Raw genomic sequence first — 17,533 nt, forward strand, 5'->3', positions numbered from 1 at the left:
AGGAAGAATAGCTAATGAACGCCAGGCTTAATACCTAGGTGATGGGTTGATCTGTGCAGCAAACCACCAAGACACATGTTTATCTACGTAACAAGCCTGCACATCCTGCATATGGACTCCCGAACTTAAAATAAAAGTTGAAGGAAAAAAAAAGAAACAAAGTCTTGTCCGGCATGGTGGCTCACACCTGTAATCCCAGCACTTTGGGAGGCTGAGGAGGGAGGACAGCTTGAGACCAGGAATTCAAGATCAGCCTGAGCAACACAGCAAGACTCTGTCTCTGCAAAAAATTTTAAAAATTGGCCAGGTATGGTGTTGCACTTGTGTAGTCCCAGCTGCTTGGAGGCTGAGGCAGGAGGATGGCTTGAGCCCAGGAGGTTGAGTGTGCAGTGAGCCATGATTGAACCACTGCCTGAATGACAGAGCAAGACTCTGTCTCAAAAAAAAAAAAAAGAAAGAAAGAAAGAAAAAAAGTCTCCTTTCCAAATTTATAAATTGTGTGATTTTTCAGTTAACCAGCACGCAGGACCCGGGCCAGCCACACTACCGAGATGGGCTGAGCAGAGTGGTGGGCTGTGGGGGGGCAGGGGTGGTGCTTGCCTCTGTCCAGGGATGGCCTGGCTGAGGTTCGGCGGGTCTGCCAGCCCGTTTCCCCGCCTCCATGCAGGTGCAGGGTGGAGAACCATAGGAGCCTCGTGCGTGCACTGCTCTGTGCACTGTCCAAGGGTCCCCTCTCCCACTCAGAACCATGGAATCAGGCCACGGTCCGCCTCTTCTTTAATCTTGGACTGGAGGATATACAGGTTGAGAGAGTGGGAGAGTGGCCTAAGCAGGAGGCCCTCGAAGGGATAGAGGGGCCAGTTCAGGGCCACCAGGAGCTCTGGGAAAGGAGGTCAGGGAGGAGGCTCAGCCTCCCATCTGCCCAGCTGGTCTCCGCCACCTCTTCCACGCTCAGCTGGACTCCCCTGCCAGGGGTCCAGATCCTGCCGGAGTACTGGGTCTCCCAGCCACGTCCGGCCTGGATGCAGGACCCATGAGGGGACGGGGCCTCGGCTCTGGGCAGAGCAGTCTTAGTAGCCTGCAGCCTCTCCACCCTTCCTCAGGTCCGAGACGGCGTACACACAGGCCCCCTCCTGGGACACGGCCTGGACCACGTTCAAGAAGAAGTGCCTCTGGGTCTGGTTCTGGCCACGGTCTTGGAGTCCCCTCTGCACCTCCTGGAGAGGAGAGAAAGCAGGTTCACGGGAGAGGGCAGCTCAGCCCATCTCCAGAAGGGAGAGGCGTCTGCAAGAAATGACAAAAACCATCAAAGCCGAGACTGAGAGGAAGAGGGCCTGAGGACGCAGATGGGAGCGTGGGTGAGAGCCAAAGGCTGGCAGAGGAGAGGCTCAGCCTCCAGGGATCAGGCATGGAGGACACCACCCGGGCCCGAAGACCTCCAGATGCAAGTTCATGCCTGTCCTGGATCCAACAACACCAGGGCCTTGAAGTGCAAATCTGACTTCAGGGGGCTTTCAATGGAGGATGTGGCTTCTCAAGACTTAGACACTGAGGCCAGACGCAGTGGCTCACACCTGTAATCCCAACACTTTGGGAGGCTGAGGAGGGAGGATCACTTGAGGCCAGGAGTTTGAGACCAGCCTGGGCAACATAGCAAGACAGTCTCTACAAGAAAATCAAAAATTGGGCTAGGTGTGGTGGCTCACACCTGTAATCCCAGAACTTTGGGAGGCCGAGGCAGGAGGATCTTTTGAGCTCAGGAGTTCGAGACCAGCCTGGGCAACATAGCGAGATCACGTCTCTATTAAAAACAAAATTTTTTTTTAAGAAAATAAAAATTAGTCAGGTGTGGTGGTGCTATGCCTGTAGTCCCAGCTACTCAGGAGGCTGAGGCAGGAGGATCCCTTAAGTCTAGGAGTTTGAGGCTGCAGTGAGCCTTGATTGTGACACAGAACTCCAGCCTGGGCAACAGAGCAAGACTGAAACCACTTTTGCAAAATTATGACTGAGATAGTGAAAGAGATCTAACTTAACCAACTCCATCTTGCTTCTAACCTCCAAGCTATTCTTGTTCATTCCTGGGCGTAGGCTGAACTAACTTTGGGAGAAACTTAGTTTATAGTTTAAACAAAGACAGTAACATCCCTTTCCCAAAGCAGACGTCCTTCTTGCCTGGGGACCAGATTGCCTTCGTAGGACTAACATTAGCCATAAGATTAGAAATTACGGTTTAGGAGTCATGCAACTGAAGGTTACAAGATTCTCACCCTCCCTAAACTGCTCCTAAGATTAGTGCTTGAGATATTTCGCAGACCCTGCACTCGATGGATCAGCTGGCCCCACCCAGATTGATTAACTGACTCATCTGATCTTGGGGCCCCCACCCAGGAGCTGACTCAGCGCAAGAAGACAGCTTCGACTCCCTATGATTTTATGATTTCCAGGGTTTTTGGGGGGTTTTTGTTTTTGAGGTGGAGTCTCACTCTGTCGCCCATGCTGGAGTGCAGTGGCGTGATCTCAGCTCACTGCAACTTCTGCCTCCCAGGTTCAAGCGATTCTCCTGCCTCAGCCTCCTGACTAGCTGGAATTACAGACACCTGCCACTACGCCCAGCTAATTTTTGTATTTTTAGTGGAGACAGGTTTTCGCCATATTGGCCAGGATGGTCTTCTGACCTCAGGTGACCCGCCCACCTCAACCCCCAAAAGTGCTGGGATTACAGGTGTGAGCCACTGCACCCAGCCAACTCCATATGATTTCACCCCTGACCAATCAGCACTCCTGGCTCACCGGCTTCCCCCAACCCACCAAGCTGTCCTTAAAAACACTGCTCTCTAGCCAGGCGTGGTGGTCACGCCTATTATCCCAGCGCTTTGGGAGGCTGAGGCAGGCAGATCACCTGAGGTCAGGAGTTCAAGACTGGCCTGGCTAACTTGGAGAAACCCTGTCTCTACTAAAAATACAAAAATTAGCCGGGTGTGGTGGTGTGCACCTATAACCCCAGCTACTCAGGCTGAGACATGAGAATTGCTTGAACTCAGAAGGCAGAGGTTGCAGATCACGCCACTGCACTCCAGCCTGGGCAACAGAGCGAGACTCTGTCTCAAAAATAAAACAAACAAAAAAAACTCTGCTCCCCGAATGCTTGGGTAGACTGAGTAATAATAAAACTCCGGTCTCCCGCCCAGCAGGCTCTGCCTGAATTACGCTTTCTCTATTGCAATTCCCCTGTCTTGATGAATTGGCTCTGTCCAGGCAGCTGGCAAGGTGAACCCACTGGGCAGTTACAAGACGTTGTGGCAAAAAATTTTTTGAAAAGACCTATGATCTCCTGCCTGGCGCGGTGGGAATAGCTGGGATTATAGGCGGATGCCTGTAATCCCAGCTATTCGGGAGACTGAGGCAGGAGAATCGACTGAACCCTGGAGGCGGAGGTTGCAGTGAGCCAAGACTGCGCCACTGCACTCCAGACTGGTGACAGAGTGAGACTCCGTCTCAAAGCGCAAAAAAAGACCTATGATCTCAACACACTATGTCAGGACCTTAGACATCCAGGAACCCACAGGTTTAGGGCCCTACTGATGGAGAATTCAGCTAGAATAAGGACCTGAATACCCATGAATCCAAGGGAATTAGATCCCTAAGCTAAAAGCACCCACAGCCCCACAGTGTGAGACACTCGGGGCATGGGGGCCTACAGGCTCAGGCCCAAGACCCTGAATTTGTGGACTTTGAGGAAGTCAAAGACCAAAGTAGCCCCTAGCCTTGTGCTCATTTCTTATTTATTTATTTATTTATTTGAGACGAAGTCTTGCTCTGTTGCCCAGGCTGGAGTGCAGTGGCATGATCTTGGCTCACTGCAACCTCCACCTCCTGGGTTCAAGCAATTCTGTGCCCCCGTCTCCCAAGTAACTGGGACTACAGGTGCCCGCCACCACACCCGGCTAATTTTTGTATTTTTAGTAGAGACGGGGCTTCACTGTCTTGGCCAGGCTAGTCTTGAACTCCTGATCTCATGATCCACCCACCTCAGCCTCCCAAAGTGCTGGGATTACAGGTGTGAGCCACTGCGTCCGGCCACCTGTGCTTGTTTCAAAGATGCCAAGTGCCTTGCCCCGGGGTGACAGTCCTCACACACTACCACTCTGTGAAGGGGCAAAAGTCCTAGAGGACAGGGACCTGAGCTACTAGGGCCCCATGTTTCCAGATGCCATTTAAGACTAATGACCCAAGAACTTAGCTGGGTGCAGTCACACATGCCTGTGATCCCAGCACTTTGGGAGGCCAAGGCAGGCGGGTCACTTGAGGTCAGGAGTTCCAGACCAGCCTGGCCAACATGGCAAAACCCCATCTCTACTAATAACACAAAAATTAGCCAGGCATGGTGGTGTGGGCATGTAATCCCAGCTAGTGGGGAGGCTGAGGCAGGAGAATTGCTTGAACCCGGGAGGCGGAGGTTACAATGAGCCGAGATGGCGCCACTGTATTCCAGCCTGGGTGACAGAGTGAAACTGTTTCGACAACAACAACAAACAAACAAACAAAAAGACTCATGGCCCCAGAACCTTACCCAGCAGAGCCTGAGATTCTGGAGACATCTAGGTATGCAGGCCCTAGAGCTCCGCCCTCCTCAGGGCCTCTGATCTGAGGTCGTCAGGTGATGCCACATGGCCTGAGCTGCTGACAGGGCAGGTGATGTTTTTGGAGCCCTGCACGTTTGGCTGTAAGTTCCCCGTGCCTGACATAACTAATTGCCCACTGTCCTTAGACTTGAAGGCCAAGATCCTCACTGCTGAAGCCAAAGCCGGACTTTCAGTGCTCAGAGACTGCATTTCTCAGAGTCCACTGGCCAGACTCCAACACCCCAGGATCAAAGACTCTCTTCACGCTAGTCCCTGGGCCTTAGCTGTGAAGGTCCTTAGGGACCCAAAGTCTCCAATCCAGAGTTTAGGATGTACTCCATGGAAAGACCTAGACCTGAGGAGCTGACATTCCAACTCCCCAAGGGAGCTGAGAACCTTAGGTTTGTGGATTCCATCAGTTCCATCTCCCAAATTCTCAGCATTTCAGGTCCTTGGAGTGAAAGGTCCTGAGAATTGATATTCACTAGGACAAAGTTCCTTCAGTAAGAGTCAAGGGAGGGCCGGGCAGAGTGGCTCATGCCTGTAAGTCCAGTACTTTTGGGAGGCCAAGGCAGGCAGATCACTTGAGGTTGGGAGTTCGAGACCAGCCTGGACAACATGGGGAAACCTCGTCTTTACTAAAAATACAAATATTAGCCAGCCATGGTGGCACACACCTATAGTCCTAGCTCCTTGGGAGGCTGAGGAGGAAGGATCACTTGAGCCCAGGAGGTCAAGGCTATAGTGAGCTGTGATCGCAACACTGCACTCCAGCCTGGGCAACAGAGCGAGATGCTGTTTCAAATATATAGTAATATATATAGAGAGAGAGAGTAAAAATTACCACCAATGCCCTAGTGCCCCAGAACAAAATCACTTTATAGACTCCCACAGGAAAAACAACCTCTGTTACAAATAAAGTTGCAAATTTAAGTTACAAACCACACAAGGAAAATGTCACCATGAGGGAGAGTCTGAGAGGCCACAGCCAGGAAAACTCACTTCTGAAAAATGGCATAAACCACAGACCAGAGACCAAGGCGCTGAGATCCTTAGCCTGGGAGCAGCGTAGACAACACCCTCCTCTCTGTCTTGGGGGCCACGGAACTGACAGCCTCGCCCATCAAGGTCCCTGACTCTTATGGCCCCCAAAGCTGAAGTGTACCTGGCCTAAGAATCTCAGTGACTGACTTCCTCCCAGGTGGCTTTGAGCAGCATGGACCTGGGGCGTGGGCTCGCCCTAGGCATCCAGCTCGGACCTCAGCCTCACCTGGCTGAAGTTGGACTCGTACTCCACACAGCCCTTGCTGTTGACATGCAGGATGGGGGCTGTGATGGCCGCTCTCAGGTCAAAGCCAAGCCACAGCTTGTTCACGATGGCCTGGGGGAGAGATGAGGGATGCAGGGAGAAAGGGGGTACCCGCTACCCTTTATCAGCCCTTACACCCCCACCCCAGGGAGAATCAGACAGTATACTGCCCAGAAAGGAGAGCTCGAGCCAGGAGCCCCAGACTCACCTGGGCCATGGCAGAGATGATGAGCTCCCCGCCAGACCCACCAATCACTAGCTTCGACCCCTGGGCTTTGTTGATCAAGATGGAGGGCACCATGGAGGACGGGGGACGCTCGCCTGGAACTGGGGGCTGGCACCTTCCAGGAGCTCCACCTATCCTGTCTCCATTCTCTGCTTGAGCAAATAGTGGCTTGGCCAGTGTGGTGACCTATCCAGGGGTTAGCATGCAGCCCCAGCCCAGCCCCCCTCCTCTCCCCTGGTGGGGGGCCCTTGTGGAGCCCAGGTGGGAAGCCTTGTTCTCACCAGGTGAGAGGGTGGTGCCGGAGCCCTGGGGGCATCTCTCGCATAGGTCCAGGAGCTCATTGTTGAGGATGATGCCTGTCCGTGGTGAGTAGACCATCGCTCCAAAGCTGCAGCCGTGGAGGCAGAGCCTGGGCTGGGGCTGGGGCTCCCAGCAGACACTGCCTGCCCCACCCACCTTGCAGGACCCCCTCCTTTTCCAGCTGCCCTGAAACATGCTGGAGCCGCTATTCACTCCCTGGCACCACGCAGGAGGGGCCCCCAAAGATCCACCTGTGCCCCATATCAGGGTACCCTTCTGAGCGAGGCCACCCGTTCCCAGGTAAATCTTGGCTCAGGGCCACCCCAGCAGCAGCCTTTCCAGCCAGAGATGTCGGGGTGGGGACCCCTTTTGAAATAGAGGAGGAGAAAGAGGGCAAAAGCAAGGTGCTGCCCCACGGGGACAAGTGAGGGGACATGGGGCTGCGGGGGTGCAGGTCTAGGAGGGGACGAGTGGCCGCCCGCCTTCCCCCAAGCCCCACGCACGGTGTGTTGATGGTGCTGGTGGCAGCTACCGCGCTGCCATCCTCCCCCAGCACAGACACATGGGCTGTGCCTGTCCCATGGCCCCAGGCCCCGGCCAGGCTGTAGTGGCTGAGCTGGTGGTCCCCCCGGCCATCGATCTGCTGGCGGATGAGCTGGGCCAGGGCCTCCCCCAGCAGGTCCCGGGAGGCGTTCTGGGGTGGGTGGGCAGGTGGCAGGGTCAGTGAGGGGCCAGGCAGGGCCCGCAGAACCAAGGGCAGGACGAGCTCAGCCCCATGGGGGCCGTCTCGAGTCTGTCCTTGACCTTGTGGCCAGGCCTCCCTCAAGCCCAGGCTAGGTCTAGACTCTGCCCACCCTCCAGGTCCTTTGAGATATGGTGCCGCTCCTGCACCTGACCCTGCACATACATATCCCTCCAACCTCCCCATGCCAGGCCTGACCCTCCATTCATGCCAAGTCCTGAACCAGAGAGGAGGGCAGCCCGCCAGCCCCAGCAACCTCAGCAACTTCACCTGGAGCTTCGGGTGGCTTCGAGGGTCCCCCAGCCTCCACCTCTGCCCCCTGGCAAACTTGAGCGTCTCCACGAGGTGGTGGTACATGTTCACCCTCCCTTCAGGCCTGGCCACAGACTCTGCTGAGAAGTTGAACCCTAGGGAGGGGTTGGGGCACAGGTAGGGGTCACCCTATGTAATATGTTAAATGTTGACCCCCGCCCCGAAAGATCCACTCACATCCTAATTCCCAGAACCCGTGAATATTACTTTATACAGCGCAAGAGTGACTATTACCTTAAGTGGCAAAGTATGGTAAAGATTTTTTTTTTTGAGACAGAGTCTTGCTGTGTTGCCCAGGCTGGAGGGTGATGGCACAATCTCAGCTCACTACAACCTCTGTCTCCAAGGTTCAAGTGACTCTTGTGCCTCAGCCTCCTGAGTAGCTAAGACTATAGGCGTTCGCCACCACACCCAGCTGGGTTTTTTTTTTGTATTTTTAGTAGAGATGGGGTTTTGCCATGTTGTTCAGGCTGGTCTTGAACTCCTGGCCTCAAGTGATCTGCCTGCTTTGGCCTCCCAAAGTACTGAGATTAAGGTGTGAGCCACCAGGCCTGGGCTTTTTTGTGTTTTTTTGAGAGGGAATCTTGCTCTGTCACCAGGCTGGAGTGCGTGGCATGATCTTGGCTCACTGCAATCTCCGCCTCCCGGGTTCAAGCGATTTTCCTGCCTTGGCCTCCCAAGTAGCTGGGACTACAGGTGAGTGCCACCACGCCTGGCTAATTTTTGTATTTTTAGTACAGATGCGGTTTCACTGTGTTGGCCGGGCTGGTCTTCAACTCCTGACCTCAAGTGACTCACCCGCCTTAGCCTCCCAAAGTGCTGGGATTACGGCCGTGAGCCACCAGACCTGGCCCAAGGAGGAGATTATCTTGGATTATCTAGATGTGCCCTGAATGTGATCATAGTGTCCTTGTAAGACAGACACACAGAGGAGAGGACACACAGAGCAGAGGAGAAACCAGTATGACCACAGAGCCAGAAACTGGAGTGAGGCAGCCACAAGCCAAGGAATGCTGGCAGCCACCAGAAGCAGGAAGAGGCTGTGAAAATGGTCAAAATGGACCTGGGGCCCGGTGGGGTGGCTCATGCCTGTAATCCCAGCACTTTGGGAGGGTGGGGAGGGCTGATCACCTGAGATCAGGAGTTCAAGACCAGTCTCTCCAACATGGTGAAACCCCAACTCTACAAAAATACAAAAATTAGCCGGGCATGATGGCAGGTGCCTATAATCCCAGCTACCGGGGAGGCCGAGACAGGAGAACAGCTTGAACCTGGGAGGCAGAGGTTGCAGTGAGCCAAGATCATACTCTTGCACTCCAGCCTGGGCAGCAGAGTGAGACTCCAATTTAAGAAAAAAAAAAAAAAAAAAAAAAAATACACTGAAAAATAGAGCCAAGGAAAGGCCATGAAGGGAGGATCTCGTGCACAAGTGACCTGTTCTCCGCCAGGTGCTGTGGCTCATGCCTGTAATCCCAGCACTTTGGGAGGTTGAGATGAGAGGACTGAGGTGGAAGGATTGCTTGATTCCAGGAGGTTGAGGCTGCAGTGAGCCTTGACAGTGCCACTGCACTCCGGCCCAGGTGACAGAGCAAGACCCTGTCAAAAAAAAAAACCACCTCACAACCTCACACAAAGACCATCACAGCCTTACACAAAAAATACTTCTGCAAGGACATCTGCCCAGCAATGGTCTGTCCAGCCTCAGACCGGTGCCACCTTTATCACTGATCCTAGTAGCCAAAGATAATCATTTTGAAACAGTTATAGACCGAGGATGCAGAGGCATAAGAATGATACGATGGGCCAGGCGCGGTGGCTCACGCCTGTAATCCCAGCACTTTGGGAGGCCGAGGCGGGTGGATCCCCTGAGGTCAGGAGTTTGAGACCAGCCTGGCCAACGTGGTGAAACCCTGTCTCTACTAAAAAAAGAAAAATACAAAAGTTAGCTGGGCACTCCAGCCTGGGTGACAGAGTAAGACTCCATCTCAAAAAAAAAAAAAAGAGAGAGAGAGAGATAATTATATAATGATGATATAATGAACTCCGGGGACTCAAGGGGAAGGCTGGGAGGGGTGAGGGATAAAAGACCTCACACTAGGTACAGCATACACTGCTCAGGTGACGGGGCACCAAGAGCTCAGAAATCGCCCCGTACATGGTTAACCCTGGCATGGGTATTCCCACTGTGAGGCCAACTCTGAAATAAACATCATTTTCTTTGAGAGCCTTGTTCTGTTTTTTATTTAGGTCAACAAGGCAAACAAGAGATTCTCCCCTGGGGCCCAGGGAAAGGCAGCGCTGTGGACACCTAGATACCAAGCTTCTGGCTTCCAGAACTCTGAGAGGACACGCTTCTGTTATTTGAAGCCACCAAGCTTGTGGTGATTTGTAATGCAGATACAGGACACTATGAAGCCAGCGCAGGCAGCCCCAGGCCTCAGCACTGCCGGAACCCGCTACAGGCTGCCTTGGGCTGCGCTGAGCTTCACTCCCCAGGTGCACGCCCCTGGTGGGCAGCTCACCACCTGCACAGCCCACCTGCTTCTGTGTCTGGGACTGGTCACCTAGTGGGAGGAAGGCTCTGGACGAATGATGTCGCCTCATGTATGGGCCGAGCCGGAGGCCAGCTCTAAACCCACCATCCTGGTTTCCACAGCCCTGTCTTTGCATTGTGGGTCTGTGAACCCGGTTTATGGATGAGGAGGCTGAACTAGGCCGTGGCTGGGCTTGGAGTCCAGGTTCCCAGGGGGCCAGGGCTCTGGGCAGCGGCTTTACCTCTCAGCACGTTGAGAATGAGGCTGAGAATGGCACCCCCTGCAGGCGACGGCGGTGAGTACAGGGTGTAGTCCCCCAGGGGCATCTCCAGGGCATCTACCACCTCGGGCTGGAAATTGGCCAGGTCCTGCAGCGTCAGCTGGCTCCCTGGGGTGAGAGAGAGGACTCCATGAACAGATGGGAAAACTGAGGCAGGGAGGAATAACCACAGGTGACAGGTCACACAATGGGATTCCACTCATCCTCTAGCCTCGTGGACACAGGGTGATGATAGGTCTGTAGGCAGCAGCCTCAGGACAGGACCCTTGGAGCCAGATGTGGAGGGGTGGACAGAGACCAGAGGCAGGGAGGAGGACAGGAAGATGGGAGAGGGAGCTGGGCTTTGTGAGCCTGTGAGGGTGGTCAGCTCAGCTGCCCAAGCCCGCCGTGACCATCGGTAGCTCCCCTCGGCTGGCCATAACCCACAGGCTCTGCTGTCCAAGGTCCTGGACCACAGGACTCCTTAGGCCGGCCGTGTGAGGTGCATGGCCTCTCGGAGCCCCAGGCACCACCAGCAGTCCCTCAGGGCCTGGGGAGGAGTCTGCCCTCAACCCCCAGCACCCAGACCTTGACTCTTTCTCCAGCAGGGACAGGGTATGGGACCTCAGGGAGGCTGACCTTCCTTGGCAATGTCCTCCACCAGCATCCGGCCCAGCCTCCCCGTGTAGAAGACATCCGCACCCTCTGTGGCCACGGTCTCCAGGGTGGTGGCCAGTGCAGGCCATGGGAGTGGGTCCTGAGGCCTCAGGGGTTCTGTTCCGTTGAAGAAGAGCTGGCTGGGGGGTGGGGGGCAGCCTCAGGGCGGGGCCAGGTCCCAGAGGCAGCCTCACTCCTGCCGGGGCTCTCACGGGTGGAGTCCTCAGAACCCTATAGTGCAGGGCGCCCTGGCCCAGGGTCCTGAGGTACTGGGGCGGACACTGGGGGACAGATTCTCTAAGAGGTGGGGGGGCTGACACCACTCACCCGGCTCATGGCCCTGGTCCAGGGAGGGCACATTTCCCACCTAGGGCCTGTCATCCCCTCACTCCTGGGGGGCCTGTCAGTGGGCTGGGTCAGGCGGGTGAGAGCAGCAGTTGAAGCCCTCCTGCCATGCCCTAGAGAGGGAGAAGGAGGCCGGGGCCCCAGGGCGGGTGGTAGAGCCCAAATCCACACCTTGGAGTCCTGTCACTTGGGCAAGGAACTCCCCCCAGCCTGACTTCCTGAGTTATCTGCCACGTGGAGCCAGAAGGGCTATGAAAAGTCTTCTCTGTCCTGGCCTTAAGGTCCCCTGCACCCCCAGAGCGTCCACCCTCCAGTGCAGGAGGGACTGAGGCAGAGCTGGGGTGTGGACTGGGCCCAGACAGGATATGGCCTTGAATCCAGGAGCCCAGGGCCACCCTGTGGGGCTCACCGCAAGGTTGACGCCTGCAGGAAAGGCCGCAGGAAGCTGTTGTGCAGGAACTGGCTGAGGACAGGGGCCACCACATGCCCTCCTCGGAGCAGCGCGATGGTGGGCCGGAACAGCTGCGCCCAGGGCAGGCGGCCATGGCGACGGTGGGCCTCAGCATAGCCACGGAGCTCCCCAGGCACCCCGATCCACTGAGCCCCTGCACGGCACATCCCAGACCCCCACCCTGTGGCTTCCAGGCCTTCTCAGGGGTTTTCCATCACCCCTGCATGTGTCCCCCCAGCTACAGCAGCCAGAGTCAGCTTTCAGGAGCCCACACCTAACCACGCCCCTCCCTGCTCAAACCACCTGTGCCTCCCCACAAAGTCCACAGCCAGGCCCACGGGGCCCTGCACAAGCTGGCCACAGGTGCCCCACCCTGCCCCACCAACTCATCTCCACTGAAGCCTCCAGGCTTTTGTCCAGCCTGGTCCTTCTCCCTGGATCACCTCAGAGAGCCCCTTCCCAAGTGGGGCCTTTCCATTCCCTGCGGTCCATGAGGCACTGCTCCTTTGGGGTGTGTGTTAGTCAGTCCCAGGGGCCTGGGGGGTGGGAGTGGGGGGCCCCCCACGGGGCCTCACCTGTTCCCAGTGGCAGAGCCTGTGCGCACTTGTCCAGCAGGCTCAGGGCGTGGCTGGCTGGCACCGTCTCCCGCGCGTTGATGACCTCCACCTTCCCTGGAGTAGGGCAGGGCAGGTGAGTGCTCATGGACCCCGCAGACAGCCCCAGGCCTGCTCTAGGCCTCAGTTTCCATCTCTGCATCATGAAATGGACTCGGGGCTAACATAGGGACAGGAGTTGACACAAAAGCTGAAGGGGGCAGAGCAGGGGGCCCAAGACCACCCAGAGACGGGCTTGAGCAAATGGGACTGGCTGGAGAAGGGGTTACGCACTGGTGTGCACAAGCCCGTTTGCCCCATGGCAGGTCATGTGTGGGCCCACCTGTCGTCACATTGTAGATGGTGAAGATGACCCCTCCGCCCAGGCCCATGCTCTGAGGGTTGACGACGCTGGTGCAGACCAGAGCCGCGATGGTGGCATCCACAGGGGAGCCCTGCTGCTGGAGGATGGCTCTAGGGGACATGGTACAGAGTCAGCGGTGGGGCTCCCCTCCCCGTCTCCCCACCAGGCTTGCTCGGCTGGCACTCATTGGCGAATGGTGACGGAGGTGGCCCATCTACTGCCACCAAACCCCAGGTTAGGTCAGAGAACACAACCAGGCTTCCCCATCAAATCCAGCTGCTCACAGGTCCGCAACACTCTACAGTTGCAAAATGTGATGCTATTTACACTGACCTTTGCCATAAATAAGGGGCTTCTCAGTTTGCAAAGTGCTTCTGTTGCCACGGCTCCCAGCAGCTCATGTGCCACAGGCAGAACCAGGCCTAGGCCACCTCTCAGTCACTCACAGTGGCCCCAGGAGCCCACCCTGGAACTCCACTCCCCATCTCACTGGGGACACTCTGGCCGTGACTACCTCAAGGCTGGCCTTTGGCAGGTGACCCCAGGATGTTTCCCTTCCACCAGGGCATGAGGTTGATCTGATGGGCCCCACAACTTCTCCTGGGGCCCTGAGCCTATGGAAATGCTCTGGCCTAGGCTGGGCTCATTGGCTCACCCCTGTAATCTCAGCACTTTGGGAAGCCGTGGCAGGTGGATCATTTGAGGTCAGGAGTTCAAGACCAGCCTGGCCAACATGGTGAAACCCCATCTCCACTAAAAATACAAAAAATTAGCTGAATGTGATGGCGAGCACCTGTAATCCCAGCTACTTGGGAGGCTAAGGCAGGAGAATTGCTTGAACCCAGCAGACGGAGGTTGCAGTGAGCTGAAATCGTGCCACTGTGCTCCAGCCTGGGTGACAGAGCAAGACTGTCTCAAAAAAAAAAAAAAAAAAAAAAGGCCAGGCGTGGTAGCACACACCTGTAATCCCAGCACTTTGGGAGGCCGAGACAGGTGGATCACCTGAGGTCAGGAGTTCAAGACCAGCCTGACCAACATGGAGAAACCCTGTCTCTACTAAAAATACAAAATTAGCTGGGTGTGGGGCCTGTAATCCCAGCTACTCAGGAGGCTGAGGCAGGGGAATTGCTTGAACCAGGGAGGTGGAGGCTGCAGTGAGCTGAGATTGCGCCACTGACTGCACTCCAGCCTGGGCAACAGAGTGAGACTCTGTCTCAAAAACAAATTAAAATAAAATAAATTTGGCCGGGCGCAGTGGCTCAAGCCTGTAATCCCAGCACTTTGGGAGGCCGAGACAGATGGATCACCTGAGGTCAGGAGTTCAAGACCAGCCTGACCAACATGGAGAAACCCTGTCTCTACTAAAAATACAAAAAATTAGCTGGGCATGGTGGCGCGTGCCTATAATCCCAGCTACTCAGGAGGCTGAGGCAGGAGAATTGCCTGAACCCAGGAGACGGAGGTTGCGGTGAGCCGAGATCACACCATTGCACTCCAGCCTGGGTAACAAGAGCGAAACTCCATCTCAAAAAAAAAAAAAACCCTGTCTCTACTAAAATTACAAAAATTAGCTGGGCGTGGTGGCGGGAGCCTGTAATCCCAGCTACTCGGGAGGCTGAGGCAGGAGAATCTCTTGAAATTGTAAGGCGGAGGTTGCAGTGAGCCAAGATCACACCATTGCACTCCAGCTTGGGTGAAAGAGCGAAACTCTGTCTCAAAAAAAAGAAAAGAAAAGAATTGCTCTGACTTACCCCTCCCCATCTGTCCATGGGCAGAAAGAGGTGGGCCCTTCAGCCCTGAGGGGCTGGTCAGCCTGGCCTGCACTGTGATGAGCCCTGTCCCTGGAGCACAGCCCTGCACAGCTCACTGAGGGCAACCTTTTCCGTCACACCCAGGAATCCTCCCCAGGACCTCAAGAAGCCAGCAGTTAAACCCAGTTGTGGATGGTGAAACCAAGGCCCAAAGAGGGAGTGGACCTGGGTTCCTGCACCCGCCCCGTGGGACCTCTGACCGCCGCACCCTTCTTCAGCGCAGGCATCTGTGGCCTGACCTGGCGTGTCCGTCTGGACGGAAACAGTCCCCAGCTCCTGAGCCAAGTGTCCCTCCCTGGGCCAACATGTAGCACACATGGGCTCTGCAGGGACACGCGTCATCTTGGAATGGGAAAGACAGCACAAAGCCAAAAGCCAGAAATAAACAAGTCAGGCATAAACACTAATTTCTAATAAGAATAAAACACCATAAACAAAGCCAAATGACAAACTGGGAGAAAAAGCACTTCAAATTCCCATCCCAGACAAAGTCTTCACCTCCTAACTAAATGGAGTGCGCCCTTGCTTCCCAACCTGCCTGCTTCCAGCCTAGTCCACTGTCTTGGCTTCTAGGGAAAAATGGGGACAATGGTCCAAAGAGGGCACAGACCTGGGTCCCTGCACCCACCTCCCCAGCTTTGCCAGGCTTTGGTTTTCCTCCCACCTCCCTGGTCCCCTGATTTTCGGGGCCCCCCTTGGTCCTTATGCAGCTATATCTTCTCCCTGGGTGAGCCCATCCAGGCTCGAGGCACGAGATGCCACCTGCGTGCCAATAACTCCCAGCTTTATCTCCAGCCAATCCTCTCCCAACGCTCCAGACGCTTATTCCCAGCTGTGCACAAGATACCTGCTCAGGGTGTCTAAGAAACATTTCAAACACACCGTGATCTAAGCTGCACTTTTGATTTTCCTTCCAACCCTCCCCACGAAATGGCTCCTCTCCTAGTCCTTACTGACTTAGAAATTGACACAACCACTCACCCTTTTTGCTGTGTCTACACTCTGGAGCCATCCTGGATTGGTCACTTTCTTCCTTCCCCACATCCAACCCACCAGTGACTCCAGATGGAGGTTATACTTCCATCTCCACCACCTCGGTCCAAGCCACCAACCTCTCTCACCTGGGTTATTGCAATGGCCTCCCACCCAGGCCACGGTGTCTGCCTTGCTCCGTTACATTTTAACAAAATAATCTGTTAAATGTAAATCAGACTTCACAGTAATGGGAGACTGTAATTCAGACCATACTTCCCACAGAGAACTAGAAAAGCCCAGCAAATAGAAAACGTATGTTTAACGGTGTAGGGGGCAGGGAAGCACAGGGCCGCGGGGGGGCACAGGGCCGCGGGGGGGCACAGGGCCGCAGAGAAGCAAGGCTGGCATTCCCCTCAAGGCGACAGCCGAGCCTGGAAGAGGAGGCTAACAGACGGAGCACTGCTTCTTTTTTTCTCTTTTTTTTTTAGCTTTTTATTTTTATTTTTTTGAGAAAGAGTCTTGCTGTGTCACCAGGTGCCAGACTGGAGTTCAGTGGCACAATCTTGGCTCACTGCAACCTCCACCTCCTAGGTTCAAGAAATTCTCCTGCCTTCGCCTCCCAAGTAGCTGGGACTACAGGCACACCACCATGCCCAGCTAATTTTTGTATTTTTTAGTAGAGACGGGGTTTCACCATGGTCTCCATCTCTTGACCTCGTGATTCGCCCGCTTCGGCCTCCCAAAGTGCCGGGATTACAGGCGTGAGCCACCGCACCCAGCCTTTAGCTTTTTATTTTGCTGAGACAGGGTCCATCATTACTTTTAATGGCAAAAACTGCAATTACAGTCAGGCATGGTAGCTCACACCTGTAATCCCAGCACTTTGGGAGGCTGAAGCAGGCAGATCACCTGAGGTCAGGAGTTCGAGACCAGCCTGACCAACATGGAGAAACCCCATCTGTACTGAAAATACAAAATTAGCTGGGCGTGATGGCGCATGCCTGTAATCCCAGCTACTCGGGAGGTTGAGGCAGGAGAATCACTTGAACCCGGGAAGTGAAAGTTGCAGTCAGCTGAGATCACACCATTGCACTCCAGCCTGGGCAACAAGAGCAAAACTCTGTCTCAAAAAAATACATATATATATTTCTAACAATTTTTATACTCACTCTCCAGTGCTAAATTAAAAACAACCAAGCCAATAAGGAAATAAGGCAGCAGGAACAAAGCTCAAGAGAAAGCATAGGCAACTTTTAAAAAGGCCCACAGGGTCTCCAGATTATGAAACTGTCAGACCACATACTGTAAAATAAGTACTTTATATCTATATTCAAGGATATTAAAAAAAAATTAAGAATTTCATCAGGCCGGGCGTGGTGGCTCACGCCTGTAATCCCAGTACTTTGGGAGGCTGAGGCAGGTGGATCATGAGGTCAGGAGATTGAGACCATCCTGGCCAACATGGTGAAACCCCGTCTCTACTAAAAATACAAAAAATTAGCTGGGCGTGGTGGCACATGCCTGTAATCCCAGCTACTTGAGAGGTTGAGGCAGGGTAATTGCTTGAACCGGGGAGGTAGAGGTTGCAGTGAGCCAAGATTGTGCCACTTCACTCTAGCCTGGTGACACAGCAAGACTCTGTCTCTGTCTCAAAAAAAAAAAAAAAAAAGAATTTCATCAGAAAACGGACAAATATAAAAAATGGAGGCTGAAAGTGGTGACTCAAGCCTATAATCCCAGCACTTTGGGTGGCGGAGGCAGGTGAATCATATGTGGCCAGGAGGTCAGGACCAGCCTGGCCAACACGGCAAAACCCCATCTCTACTAAAAATTCAAAAATGAGCTAGGCCTGGTGGTAATCCCAGTTACCCCGGAGGCTGAGGCACGAGAATCACTTTGTTTTCATTTTTTACTTTTTTTTCCGCCCACACCCACGAGAATCACTTGAACCTGGGAGGTGGAGGCTGCAATGAGTCGAGATCTCGCCACTGCACTCCAGCCTGGGCAACAGATAGAGACTCTGTCTCAAAAAA

The 17,533-nt window shown here is 54.5% G+C and overlaps 1 protein-coding gene across 3 annotated transcripts in view; it reads right to left on the reverse strand.

Annotated features, from left to right (window-relative positions):
• Window positions 1–754: 754 nt before the first annotated feature.
• GGT5 (gamma-glutamyltransferase 5) overlaps window positions 755–17,533 on the reverse strand; it is a 25,751-nt gene continuing 8,972 nt past the window's right edge. The window contains exons 2-12 of one of the 3 annotated variants that reach the window (XM_017498121.2): window positions 12,694–12,824; window positions 12,333–12,428; window positions 11,716–11,911; window positions 10,944–11,101; window positions 10,287–10,433; window positions 7,470–7,606; window positions 6,961–7,151; window positions 6,439–6,545; window positions 6,140–6,306; window positions 5,893–6,003; window positions 755–1,217 (exon numbers count right to left, since the gene is read on the reverse strand). In XM_017498121.2, the coding sequence (XP_017353610.1) occupies window positions 1,071–1,217; window positions 5,893–6,003; window positions 6,140–6,306; window positions 6,439–6,545; window positions 6,961–7,151; window positions 7,470–7,606; window positions 10,287–10,433; window positions 10,944–11,101; window positions 11,716–11,911; window positions 12,333–12,428; window positions 12,694–12,824 (1,588 nt within the window). In that variant the 3' untranslated portion in view covers window positions 755–1,070. Of the gene's footprint in view, window positions 1,218–5,892; window positions 6,004–6,139; window positions 6,307–6,438; window positions 6,546–6,708; window positions 7,152–7,469; window positions 7,607–10,286; window positions 10,434–10,943; window positions 11,102–11,715; window positions 11,912–12,332; window positions 12,429–12,693; window positions 12,825–17,533 lie in introns of those variants that run through there. The other 2 variants (XM_017498120.2, XM_037727705.1) reach the window with 2 other exon arrangements.

The sequence above is a fragment of the Cebus imitator genome, unplaced genomic scaffold (assembly GCF_001604975.1).
Source record: "Cebus imitator isolate Cc_AM_T3 unplaced genomic scaffold, Cebus_imitator-1.0 Scaffold237, whole genome shotgun sequence".
Classification (NCBI taxonomy): Eukaryota; Metazoa; Chordata; class Mammalia; order Primates; family Cebidae; genus Cebus; species Cebus imitator.